The sequence below is a fragment of the Sesamum indicum genome, linkage group LG11 (genome assembly GCF_026168435.1).
Source record: "Sesamum indicum cultivar Baizhima isolate 11 linkage group LG11, ASM2616843v1, whole genome shotgun sequence".
NCBI lineage: Eukaryota > Viridiplantae > Streptophyta > Magnoliopsida > Lamiales > Pedaliaceae > Sesamum > Sesamum indicum.
The window spans coordinates 13,240,241-13,254,292 of NC_142667.1; the positions used below are offsets into that span (position 1 = coordinate 13,240,241).

Consider the following 14,052-nt stretch of genomic DNA (forward strand, 5'->3'; position numbering starts at 1 on the left):
ATGGAGGGGAAGCATTAGCAGCCGACGGAGGTATTGGAGGGAGTGACAAGGTATTTGGCGGAGTTCCATACTATCTCTGGGAACACAGTGGGAGGGCGGGAAACTCGGGTGGCTGGGCGATGGAAACCCGCTAATGCGGGTGTTGAGAAAATCAACTTTGATGGAGCGATTTTTGAGGAGAGAAAGGAGGGAGGGTTTGGAGTAGTGGCTCGCTCCGCTGAAGGGGAGTGCACTGCATGGTCTTGCACTGCATCAAACCTATTTTTCTAGAATTGGTGGAAATGATTGCAGCTAGGGAGGCGATGGCGTTAGCTATTCGCTTTGGATGGCAGGAGGTCTTTGATCGAAGGGACCAGAGTTGCCCAGGCTCTCGCTCGTTCTGGTGGTGCTTTTGCTGTGGGCACTTTGCGTGTTCCTGAGACAATTGTTCTTTTATTGCTCCCAGATTTGGAGGCTCGTTATATACATTTATTTATTTATTTATTTTTTTAGCTTTATATTTTAACTTTTCTATCCAATTTAAATGGGAACGAAATTAGACTTCGGAGGGGTTCATATACATCCAAATTTACTTCTTCTCCAGCTATTTCCCCTAAACAAATTTTTTCTTATACATCTATTTTTACTTCCATTTTTCATCCCAACCAAATAAATCATAACTTTTTCTTAAAAAGCTTATAATATGCAAATATATCTTATTTGAGATCTTATGTGCTCTTCAAGAAAATTTTTTATAACTTTTGAATTTTCAAACATCTTATAAAATATTTTGAGAACCTTATAAGCTTAGCCAAACACCCTCTTACATGAAATACTTTAATTTTATTTACTTGTAATTATTATTTACTATATTGTACATAAACACAAAACAAAAAAGAGAAGCGTTGATTGATAAAGTTAGAAAAAACAATTTGAAACAAATATTATATCTCTCATGTGTAAAATAATTTCAACTGACGTTACAATTTCCTCATCTTCTTTCCTCACTTTGAATCAATCCAACCTCAACTAAATATTAAAAAAAGAAAAAGAAAAATGAATGAGCTGACAAACTCATAGACAACGCATGTTATCAATAATTGATATATTCAACTGGTAGGCCGCAATAAATAATTATTTTTCCCAATATGTTTGAACTGAAGACGCCCAATTTTGAGATGTAGCAACAAAATAAGTAAAGCCCTCCAGTCCTCACCCATAAGTCAATTTGAGGAAATTACCAAGCAACATCCTACCTCTTTTCGAACACACATCTCCATCATCTCATCAACCAACCGCGTTCATCCAATCCTATTTCCCTACCTTACCCTAATCAAATACTTATTACTTAATTTGAGTTTATCAATTTGAATTTCAATTAATGCGTCGGTTTTTATCTTATTTTATAATTTTTAATTCAATTTATTCAAATCTTATTTTATAATTTTTAATTAATGTATTACTCAATTTATTCAAATATTAATATAGTAATGTAATTATTATTTATATGTATATGAATTTTAAAAAAAAAAAAAGTGAATTACACAATTAGCCCACTCCGTGTGCCCTTACACGCCTTTTACCGATTCTTCAATTCACACACACAAACACAAACAAAGATTCAATCAAACACACGACTTTAAAATTTGTAGAGGGGGAGAGGGAGAAAGCGCTATAAATACAGACATTAGAATCCCTATTCCCAACCAGTTTTGTTAATTTATCTGAACCCCACACGTTTCTTTCACATCACAAGAGAAAAATTATCTGCTACTCCAAAAGTTCCAAACTCCGCAAACCGCTCCCCAAGTCTTCAACCAATGGGAGATAAACAACCCCACCTGAACGGAGCCTACTACGGCCCCTCCATCCCGCCGCCCTCCAAAACCTATCACCGCCCTGGCCGCGGAGGAGGCGGCTGCTGTTGCAACCCCTTCAGCTGCTGCTGCAGCTGCATCGCCAACTGCATCTGCACCTGCATATGCCAGATCCTCATCACCATTCTCGTTATCGTCGGAATCATCGTCTTCGTCTGCTGGTTGATTTTCCGCCCCAACACCGTCAAATTCTACGCCACCGACGCATCGCTCACCCAGTTCAACCTTGCCAACAACACGCTTCACTTCAACCTGGCGCTGAACCTGACGATTCGAAATCCGAATCGGCGCATAGGAATCTACTACGACAAGATCGAGGCTAGGGCTTTCTACCAGGGTCAGAGATTCTCCAGCGTCGATTTGCAGCCGTTCTATCAGGGGAAAAAGAGTACAGACTACCTGAACGCACAGTTCAGAGGGCAGAATATCGTGTTGCTCGGAAACAAAGAGATGTCTAACTACAACGACGATAGGACTTCCGGCATGTACGACATCGACGTGAAGCTCTATATGCGAATTAGATTGAAGTTTTGGTTTGTGAAATCAACGAAAGTGAAGCCCAAGATTGACTGCGATTTGAAAATTCCGTTGAGTTCGAACGGCACAACCTCAGGGGTTTACGAATCCAAGAGGTGCGATTTTGATTGGCGCTGATTTCTCGGGTCCACTATAGATGATTGCACTTATATCTTTTACTGCTTTTATCTTCATTCTTTTATCCATGTGTTGTTGCTATTATTCTTTTGTTATCAGTCTCCTGATATACGTTCATCTCCTCCTATCACTTGATTCTTGATGCAGTACATACGTAGTTCCGGAATGATATGTTGCTCCGATCATATTCTTCCTCTGTGGCTTCTTTGTAAATAAATAATGAGTTGAATACTGCTTCAGTTTGCGTGAATTCTTCTTGGTAGAGTGAATTTTTTTGAATGAATAAAAAAGCAGATATCAGAAAATGGGTAGATTAGAGAATGCTTGGGTGTAGGATAAAGCTGCCGTTAGTGCGAGGGAAAAGGTCAAAGCCCAGTAACGTTGAGATATTATTCCAACAGAATCATCATAATAAAGTGGACCTGAATGGATTGGTTTGAACTGTAGGAACTTTACGTTATGATATAATTCAAATTTTGAATTCGCAGCACAAGTTACAATAATGGAGCATCTTCACATACATACAAAGCTGACGTACACCAAACGTCACTGGCGCAATATTTTTCTTACTTTAAAGTTACTACTTTTCTTTTTCTTTGCTTTAAAAGCTCTTTGTTTGATTTCATCCTTTTTGAGAAAAAAAGGTTTTGTAAATGATAGAGTCAATATATATATATTTTAAAGTAAACAGTAAATTTAGTTTTATATTTGATATTAATACAGCATGAACAAAAATAAGGTGAAATTCATCAAATCTTGTAAAATACAAACTAACCTTCATGATGTTTTTGACTGCCCTTTAAATAATTACATTAAAGCCCTGTATTTTATGTCAAAATCAAGTTTACTTGAGTTACATGGGTACGCATTCAATATTTTTTGTACTAAATATATGAAGAAAAGAGCTTAGTTGGTAATGATCTAATTATGGGATATATAGAAAACACAGTGTATATCTGAACAACCTTCAATTATTCAATGATAATAAGCCTATAGACTTGCGGGTTTTGAATGAATCAAATGTAAATGATGAAGTTTCTTTTATATATTGGAAGCGACTCAAGAATGCATTAAAAATGAGTTGTTTTAAACAAATTGAAGCCTCTGCTTGTTGCATATAAATATGAAGTGAACTGCTACAAAAATTCATTCATACGAAACTTTAGCTGATAACAACACTTTAACAACTTGAAGAACCTTCCAACACATGCAAAAATGAAAGCCCCTTCTCCTCCTCTGCCCTTGTTTTAACTTTCATCTTATTCTACTTCACTTCTCCAATTACAATCCAATCACACAACCTCAACAATATCGTGTAGCTTCTGGGCCAGCTCACCTCACCCCCATTCTCATCCACATTATACCCTTTTTTTGGAGTGCGTGCATTTCACCATTTTGTCGGCTTCATCCGCTAAATTGCATTGACACTCGTGAGGTTAAATTTGTTTATATAAATACCTTATATCTTTTATGATACTACAAGTATATATTTGATGTTGTAATTATAATTACAATTATATTTTTTATTTAGTTGTAATATTTTACATAAATATTCTTTTAATTATATTATACCAACATCCTATCAGAAGGTGTATTTGTAATTTTACAAGGGGTAAAAAAATATTTATACATTTAGACCTAACTTCAATTAGAGGTGTCGATGTAATTTACACAATTCAAAATGTGCAAATCTCACGGCACTGAGTTCTTGTTTTTGTTTTTTTTTTTTCATTTTAAGCTCGATTTTGTTGATGTGCTTGAAGAATTTCAAATACAATATAACTGAAATTTTATTTGACTTGTTAAAAAACATTCAGATTATAATAAATTTGAGATGTAATTTGGGAATTAAATCCCTCCAACCTAACCTTATAACAACTAGTTTAATTGTCCTACGATGGAATAGGACCTACACACCCTATTGACAATATATAGTTAATATTTGAGAGCGACTTTATATACCGCCACCACAATGTTCCACATTAATATAATAAGAATAATTACAACTACGAACTTTTAAATTTAACGTAATTATAAAATAGACACTACTATTTTATCCATGCTTATTTTTCTAATAAAAAGAGTTTGATAAAATGTAAAAGAATTTGAGAGTGGCCAAAATAAATAATTCGTTAGCGCATATTATTTCATAAAAATAATTTAGAAAATTAAAAAAAATTAAAAATTATAATTCATAATTCAAAAGGATAATTTGATCAATTCAACATAAAAATTTAATAAAAATTAATGGAATAAACATATTATTATACTAATATTAAAATTAAAAAATATTTATAATTATATCGAATTTTATAAAAAGTGGCTTAAATGTACCCATACAAGAATAGGCATAGAGCATAGAGGAGTAAGTTATGTTTAAGCATGTGTAAGTGGGCTATATATATAATGTTTCCACTAAAATTAAAGGGAGATAAGGACAATTAAAGGCATACAGTTTTCTTAAGTCTCTTTCTATATTTCAATTATTATTTCTCAACGTCTCTTTCTATATTTCAATTATTATTAATTAGGAGGTAGAGACGACTGTGCCCTTGAAAATGACCCCACAAGATAAGCCCACCTCCCCTCACCAGACCCCTACTTATGCACCTTGCTCTAATACTATATATATATATATATATATAATTATAGGATGAAAGCATAGCACAAAATTTGAAATGAAATATAAAATGATGGGCACTTGGAAAAAACATACAGATGTAGGTACCCTAATTGGGGCAGCCTTGCCAGAATTTTCTTGTGATAGATTGATGTTGCCAAACATTAAATCCTTTTTTCTCTGGTATTAGGTCACCAATCCCTATTATTAGTATTTTGCACACCTATTTTTATCCTTTACGTAAATTGGGATTTCATTTTTGTCTTATGTGGCAACGCATGCACAAGTCTATGGATAAATTTTGCACTTGCCTTCTCTCCACTCTATCAGATATAATTGGATTTATGTATTTTTAAAAAATAAGAATATTATTTGGTTTATACATGCATAATTACATATTAATGGGGGATTAAGCATAAATAATACTGAAAATAAAGATATATACATATTGTAACAAGATTAAATTTATGTATTTTTCATTATTGCTCGGTATCCGGTGCATTAAACATTTGAGATCTAACTTTTCGACCTAATCTATCAAACTCAACTTCGTATTGACTATTTACATTTTCAACAACTTTGAATTGGGATTGGCAAGGCCGACTTATTCTTTTTGAGGTTTACAACTTTTATATTCTAAATCAAAATTATAGTAGGTTACGACATCATTGATGACATGCTAAATATATTCACAAATCAAAAAATATATGTACATGTATATACATAGAAGTGATAATTGTACGTCGTTTCTGACAAATAATGACCGTGACAGCAACAAAAAATAATGTATCAATGGATTAAATATAGTAAACAATATTTATTGATAATTATGTGGATCAAATATAATGAGTAGGAGTGATTAATTATTGATTAATTTCAAATGTGAAGAGAAATTAATTAAAAGGAATAAAGGAACACATAAAAGAAGAAGATAGCATCTTAGTTTGGTTGAGCAATATTTAAGGAGCAACTATCACATGGCCTGCCTATTTTCTATGGGCATAAACAGCTCACAAGTTCCGTGGGCCAAACAAGATATAACACCATCACTACCATAAAATATTAAAATAAATACCGACGACGACTTCATTTAAATAAATCAATATCATCGTTATTAATAAAGCCAAGAAAGATTCTTAATGCAAGAAAGTGACAGCTTAACCTCCACTCAAAACCCACTTTAACTTCACTAATTAAGCACATAATAAATCAACAATTATTGCAGAATTGCTGAAATAATCCACAGCTAATTAGCTTAATCATTCATACACAAATCTTGTACAACATACAAATGTTTGCTTTAAGCTGTCTCAGCTTTTGCAGTTTATGATGGTGTAGCTTATTTTGAGCCGAATGTACAGTTCTTGATCAGTCTATATATGTAATCTGCCCCGCACGAAACAAAAGCCCAAAGCTGAATAAACCAACTGAAATAGGATCATTAAATCCCGATTTAACTTTTAATTTTATCCTAATATTTAATTTAATTTAACTCCATCATCTCCCTCTTCATTTCTTTGTTTGCTTATTTTATTTTTCACACACTGACACTACAACTCTGTGAAAGCTGATACTTAACTGCGTTGCCGACGACGATTCCGGTGTTCTTGCTATTTCCTAGCGGAATATAGGCGGGGCAGGAGACGTGGAGGTGGTAGCGGCCGGAGATGAAGGACCCCACTTTCCATTTAACACGGCCGTCAAGTTTGACCGTCAGCCTGATGGCGCCGTTGGATTGGTCCTGGCTGAGGGCTAGGCCGTTGTACGGCGCCACGGGGACGTTGTTGCCGTAGATAAACGGCGACCAGACATTGACGTCCTTGTGGCCCTGATAAACCGGCGGAATAACGGTGTAGTAGGTGATTTGCTGGTTGTGGTAGGTGGCGTAGGCGTCGAGCTTGTCGTAGTAAACACCGATCCTGGAGTTGGGATTGCGGGAGTTGATGGTGACCTGGACGGTGGTGGAGATGACGTTAGGGGCGGAGACGTTGAGGGTGAAGATGGTGGCGTCTTGGAGCGTGAAGCGGGGCTTTTTGGGCTGGAGGACAGCCCAGATTATGAGGATGAGGAGTAGGAGGATGAAGTTGAAGATGATGAGGCCGGCGCAGCACCGGCGGAGGATCTTCTTTTTCTTGCTCTTGTGGTGACTGCAAACTTTCTCAACCATGGTGGCGGAGGCGACGGAGGAGTTTTGGTTTTGAGTGGTAGGGAGAGGGTTGGGAATGTAGAGTGGGAGGAGGATGGGGTTCGGCTGTCTACTAATATAGGCTTGAGAAATGAGATGGGGTAGCCTTGTGTATGCTTCTTTTTGAGTGTACACGAACAAAGCCAACTATGTGTAGTGTGTGTAAGTACTATGCTATGTATACTTCATGGAATACCTTAATTACTTTCAACTTAATTTCTCATGCAAAATTCAAATATTCTAAAAAAACTACAACATTTGTATGATGCAAAATACAAAAATACAATATTCAATCAAAATAAAGAACCAATATGAAATTATTCACATTAATTTTTTCAAACCAATCACGAAGCAAGTGTATTTGATTACTTTTCTTTGATTATAGACAAATCATAAAATAAATATATTATACTTGTCATACAATTGACTCAAGTATTATAAGAATTTGACGTATACTTGTTCCTTCTCAACTAACTCGATTATGAAAAAAATTAATTACTTTTCGGTGTATAGCAAGAAAAACAAACCAAAAATTATTTGATTAGAGGAAATAATGAAAGGAATTGAATGAAACGTCCTACTTTTGTAAGTAGCAATAAAGATGGATTTGGAGGTAGTTAAATTAATTAGGGTAGGTACAAGATGCGAATGCATGTGTGGACCTGCAAAAACGACGGGTACGGGTCATAACTTTTGGAAACAGTGAAGTGAATTAGATTTTGGATAGAAAACTGTGCCTTTAAATAGCAAAAAGGGAGTGGAGGGCTCAAACTTTGTGCTGCATTTTGTGGGAAAGATTCATCACACTGAAGGCTACACTTCTAGTTCCAGGTGCTTACGACGTGGTTTTGATTTTTTAAAATATACTTTTAAATAAAATTATCAAATAATTTTTTAAATTTTTATTTTTAAAACCAAAATCAAAAGTGCTGTTGCGGGCGATTGGTGGTTTTAATACTTATAACAAAAATAAAATATTGAGACTAACAAAAATTAATAAATGAAATAAGTGTTTGTATGTAGCAAGAAAAAAAATCAATATTATGCATTATAGAGTATCAACACTCTCCATAACCTTAAGTAGATTAAAATATAAGATTATACATATTAATGCAATAAGAAAACACATAATCCAACAAATGTCAATTTTAGAGAGAATAGAGATAAAAGACAAAATGACAGAAAAAAGAAAGCGGTAAGAGAGAAAATAGAGAAGAGGAAAAGGGGGAGAAAAAGAAATTGAGGAGAAAAAGTGAATGAAAAATAGGACAATCATTAGATGAATTTCAAACTTGAATGAGCTTAAAGAACTAAACATTAAATTCAAATATAAATTTTATAAAAATGAGCTTTGTAATGTGCATCTTTGATAACATATGAATTTTGAAATTATATAATTCGAATATGATATTTTTCTAATTATTATTTTATCAAATTATATATAATTTAAAAAATTAATTATATATTTAGCGGTGCGGTTCAATTTTTGACGATTTTTTTTAAGTTTTAATTAAAAACAAATCAAAGTGCAGTGCAATTTTACTCTAAATTTAAAATTATGATTTAAAAAATACATTATAAAAAATGGTTTGATTTGGACAATTTTTAGAATTTTTTTATCACCCCTACCTATTACTTACTCTCCACTGACTTATAATTGGATTTGGTCTAATTCTTGGATGTGTATGTGAGGGTAAATCATTTTTATTTACTTTTAGAAGTTGCTATTTTCATATCTTTCCACATATATATCATAAGAAAGTTCCAACATATATATATTTGATCAACTTTTAATATTTTGGTATAAGTTTGAATACTTCAAATTTATGTCAGAGTTATAAGAAAAATTTTAATTCAAATTCAAATTAATTAAATTTAAATTAATTATATAGTGAATATAATATGCTTGTTGTTATACGGTTAGTGCATAGTTAAAAGAAACAACTGAATACATAAAAAGTGTATTATATGTATTCTGTATTTAAATTTGATAAATTAATTAAATAAAAAAAATGTGGAGAATAATTGGACGGTTGCATTTTGTGTGTAAAATGGACCCTTTTCCCAATCTTGTATTCCTCTTTGGTTTAAGGTGTCCATCTCTTCTTCTGTCGGTACAGTTTATAGAAATGATTTGCTCATGTCCTTAAATTCCAAGTGTTAAGTCACCAATTTCAACATTTGTGATTGACATTTGACTCGGGAAAAATTATGTGAATACGAAGCATATGTTGATTGCCTCCGTAGCATGTGGGTACCTGCCCTTATTACTTTATTTTATTACTGTCAAAAAAACAAAGAGAAGTTTCCTCGAAACTGCGAGGAATCTTGTGGAAGAATCAAAGTTCAACAAGTAATTAATTTGGACCCGGTTGTAATAAATATTAATTACTTTTTTTTTTCTGACATTTTTGTACTTGTAAATTCTTTTCTGTTTTACTCAATTAATTGGAATTTTAGCGTACAAGTGAAGTGGGGAAGTGGAATTTTCAGTAACCAAGTGTTAATTTAATAATAATTAGATGAAAAAAAAATAATTTAATTAATTATGGAAAGGGATTGGAGTAGGCAAAGTTTGGGGTGTTGACGCGACTTGGGGTGGAGGTGGGCCCGTATAATCGCCATGATTAAGAGAACTTTCCAGCTCGGCCTACCGACTTCTTGTTTGGGTTCTCGTAAGTACTTGTCCAGGAACAACCCAATCATGGAAATACAATTCACAGAGAGACGCACAATACATACAAACAATTCATCAAATATATCAAAATTGATGCAGCTGATCGCACCCTCAATCACAACCTGAATACACACAACTGATTAATTTCAATTATTAGATGCAACCTTTTTCTTTTTTTTGGTATAAAATGAAAAAAAAAAAAAACAAAATTTACAACCATTTTAGCAGTTTAATTGAAAGAAAAAATATTTTAAGTAACAATCGAATAAATCATGTCCGAAACTTATACTCTTTTTTTTGGGGGAGGGGGAGGGGGGTGTTTTGAAAACCTATGACGAGACAGGAGTTTAGACGGACTCCTACTATTTTATTACCAATTAAAATTACATACAAAATTATCTAAACCAAAAAAAATATTTAATAGAAAAACCAGTAGGATATATTGCTACCGACAGGTGTGATTCTGTATTTTAGGGGGTCCTCATTACTGTCAATCTTTTCTTTATCAATTACATCTTGTAAATAATGCTACAGTGCCGACCGAGTGTTTAATGTAACCCATATATTTATTTAATTATTTTAAAATTGTAATTATTTTCCCTAAAAACTCACTACTTCATTTTTCTCTCTTATGTTCTCCATCTTTTTTGCTCTCACAAACTTCCACAATTTTAATAAATTCATAATTATAAATTTTTCTTTTTTGTTTACTTTTCCCCACATTTTTTTTTTCAAATACCCTTTTCATTTTCATCACTTCACTGTGTTTTGTATCTTTTTATAAGTTTTTTTTTTTTTTATCTCACATTACAATTTTTTATATACTCGTGGGAAACACGTGTAACAAGAACTAGTATATTTAACCAAAATGTGTAACTTTATTCCTTCTGAATTAGTAGAATTTTTGTGCATTCAATTTATTTTTAAAAAAATTTATTCACGCGAGTAACGAGTGCAAAAGTGGCTACTATACTTAAAAGGCCTAAGTACTACGTATATATGTATGTGGGATAATTGCATTTTTTTTTCCTAAAGTTTGGTGGAATTGCATATAGACTTCCTATGATTTGATAAATTACATCTAATACTTTTGAGATTTGCTTCTATCTAACAAATAAGTTTCCATATTAATCAAATATCACTAAATTTGTTGATATTAGAAAAAATATTTAGTGAAATTTATATTTACCCTTGATTGACTTAAAACTGACTTATTGCAAGTCAAATTTTTTTTTAATTAAATTACCCTTATAATTGTGAAAATATACCTCATGACATGCATTAATGCGTGAAGATATATGAGGGCAATTTGGCCATAAAATTTTTTATTTGACATGTTATAAGTCATTAACAAGTCAATTTGGGGGTAAATATATAGATTGTTTTTATTTTTTATTAATATTAACAAATTCGATATATTTTAACTAACAGGGGGATTTATTTGTTAGACGGAAGCAAACTTAAAGGTGTTAGATGTAATTTTTTAAATTATAGAAGATTTATGTGTAGTTAAATTAAATCTCAGGGGGAGAGTGTAATATATATATATATATATGTGTGTGTGTGTGTGTGTGGGTCACGTTTTTTTGGTCAAACCCCTCAACTAATTGAGTTTGAATATAGTGAAATGATCGTAAATGGGTATTATTTTAATTTCTGTTACCATATTATTCTTTTAATTTTTTAAAATTAATTTTCGAGATCCACTTAAAAAATGTGGAACTTCTAAATAAGTTTTTATAAAATAATAAAATGAACTTAAAAAATAAGTATAGAAATTGTTAAAAAAATATAAACGAATATTTATGGTACAGTATTATGTGATGAAGTTGAATTGATAATTACGGTTGCAGTACCCGGGAGGATAAATAATTAATCGGAAACGAGGATAACAAAATGGTATCTTATAAGGGTGGATTGGGCCCAATAATAATACATTTACCCTCAAATTTCATTATCCATCATTTATTATAAAAAATAATGACACACTAGTAATGCATTAAGTCCCTGATAAGATTTAATAATTTATCCCACATCGAGATATAATTAAACTGGCCTAAGTGAGTGGTATAATTAAACCATCTTCAATCTGCCATCTTATAAGTATTATTTAAAGCAAAAGCTTGTGTAAAATTTTAAATATAAAAAGAAATAGAAAAAAAAAAAGAGACACGAAAAATGTGTTCTCTCTTAATATATATCAATAAATGTGACACACTCAAATACGTGCGTAAATCTTAAATTTATATTTTAAAAAAATTAATTACCACTTCAAACAAAAATATATTAATTGGATAATTATAAATATTTAAAAATATAAAAGTCATAAGAAATTTGTGGGAAAAGAAAAGGAGATGTGAAAGTTGATAATAGAAAAAAAACAGAGAAAAATAAATAAAAAAATAACAAATCATAAAAATGAAAGACATATATCAAAAGATGCTCTTCAAATATATAAAAAGTAGAGATAACATGAATAACAATAAACAAAAAATCAACCGACGACTTACATAAAATTAATGAGAAGTAGTGAATCCCTATTTAAATTTAAATAATCCTATTTGGATTTTACTCTTTCACACATAGACACTACAACTTTGTTCAAGCTTATACCTACTTTCGTCGGCGATGAGAACTCCGGTTTTGTTGGAGTAAAGCTCAATCTGGGCGGGGCAGGCGATGTGGATGTCGTACCGCCTGGTCACAAAGGACCCCACTTTCCATTTAACACGCCCGTCTATTTTGATAATCAGCCTCACGACGCCCTTGAATTGGTCCTGCCTGAGGGCTAGGCCGTTGTACGGCGCCACCGGGATGTTACTGCCGTTGATAAACTTCGACCAGATGTCGACGTCCTTGTCTCCATGATAAAACGGCGGAATCCCAGTGTAGTTGGTGATTTGCTGGTTGCGGTAGGTGGCGTAAACGTCCACCTTGTCGTAGTAAATACCTACCCTGGAGTTGGGGTTCTGGGCGTTGACGGTGACTTGGATGGCGGTCGATACGAGGTTAGCGGCGGAGACATTGAGAGTGAAGAAGGTGGCCTCTAGGAGGGTGAAACGGGGCTTTTTTGGCTGGAGGACGGCCCAAGTTATGAGGACGGCGAGAAGGATGATGAAGTTGAAGATGAACAGGCCGGCGAAGCACTTCCGGAGGATCCGACGCTTGCTCTTGTGGGCGCTGGAAACTTTCTCCGGCATGGCGGCGGGGAGCTATGGTGGTGAAAGGAAGCTGGGGCTTATATCTGCTAATGTGCGCTTTAGAAATGAGAAGAGATGGGGGAAGGTACAGTCGACTTGTATAGGACCCCTGCGGGTCTACAAAAAGAATAGACAAAACAACTCCGCGTACTGTTGCTGATATTTGTAAATATAGTACACACACAGGGCAGGTTCAGGTTTTACTTTTTATTGCAACAATCATAAATTTTATCTGAAAAAACATTTATACATACGGTAAACTGGGTTTTACAGTGGATTCCTCTTCCTTTCTCTCCTGACACGCAAACAGGTGTCCTCACCTGGGTGGCAATGGTATATCTTGGTCCATGCTTCCTGTTTAATCAGTACCTTCAACTTTATCAATTCAAACCCAATTTCCTTCCCTCTCATATATATATTAGCCTCTTCAAAGTTGCTAAATTATAATTTACTTCGATCACACTAATTTGAACGTCGGAGGATCGTTGTTGTGAACGAACCTGACGAGTCTCACGTTCTTGTTTTATCCTCAGGACCCAAATAATAGATCTTGAGAGTGTACGTGACCAGCGTCGTGACCACCAATCGAGATTACTTATTTCGAGCGAGATCAAACCTCAATTTTAATTATTAAATTAAAATATTATTAATTAGCAATCTGTCTGATTTACATTCGAAAATGTGAATTACTCCATAACATATGTGGCTATTACTTTATATAATTATTATTAGGAATAATAATGGGGGGAAATTCTTATCCGAACCCAATTCGGCTAAACCTGAATCAATCACATGACAACTGTAGCACTTACAATGTGATGGGTATACAGTTTAAAGAAAGTCACAATTGCTCTGTGATT

At 33.4% G+C, this 14,052-nt stretch overlaps 2 protein-coding genes and 1 pseudogene across 2 annotated transcripts; 1 reads left to right on the plus strand and 2 right to left on the minus strand.

Moving 5' to 3' along the window:
- The first annotated feature begins 1,655 nt into the window (after nucleotides 1-1,655).
- NHL2 (NDR1/HIN1-like 2) lies at nucleotides 1,656-2,760 on the plus strand. The gene has a single exon (XM_011095926.3). It carries the CDS (start codon nucleotides 1,800-1,802, stop codon nucleotides 2,508-2,510), a length of 711 nt encoding a protein of 236 aa, XP_011094228.1. The 5' UTR covers nucleotides 1,656-1,799; the 3' UTR covers nucleotides 2,511-2,760.
- Nucleotides 2,761-6,357: 3,597 nt separating this feature from the next.
- LOC105173984 (NDR1/HIN1-like protein 1 pseudogene) lies at nucleotides 6,358-7,398 on the minus strand (annotated as a pseudogene).
- A 5,024-nt stretch (nucleotides 7,399-12,422) lies between these two features.
- LOC105173985 (NDR1/HIN1-like protein 1) lies at nucleotides 12,423-13,331 on the minus strand. Its single transcript, XM_011095929.3, has one exon. The coding sequence runs from the start codon at nucleotides 13,190-13,192 to the stop codon at nucleotides 12,569-12,571; it is 624 nt and encodes a 207-aa protein (XP_011094231.2). The 5' UTR covers nucleotides 13,193-13,331; the 3' UTR covers nucleotides 12,423-12,568.
- Nucleotides 13,332-14,052: the final 721 nt, after the last annotated feature.

Bases quoted from the DNA above. Each gene is read 5' to 3' on its own strand.
- NHL2 (XM_011095926.3), top strand. From the start codon at position 1,800: ATGGGAGATAAACAACCCCACCTGAACGGAGCCTACTACGGCCCCTCC.
- LOC105173985 (XM_011095929.3), bottom strand. From the start codon at position 13,192: ATGCCGGAGAAAGTTTCCAGCGCCCACAAGAGCAAGCGTCGGATCCTC.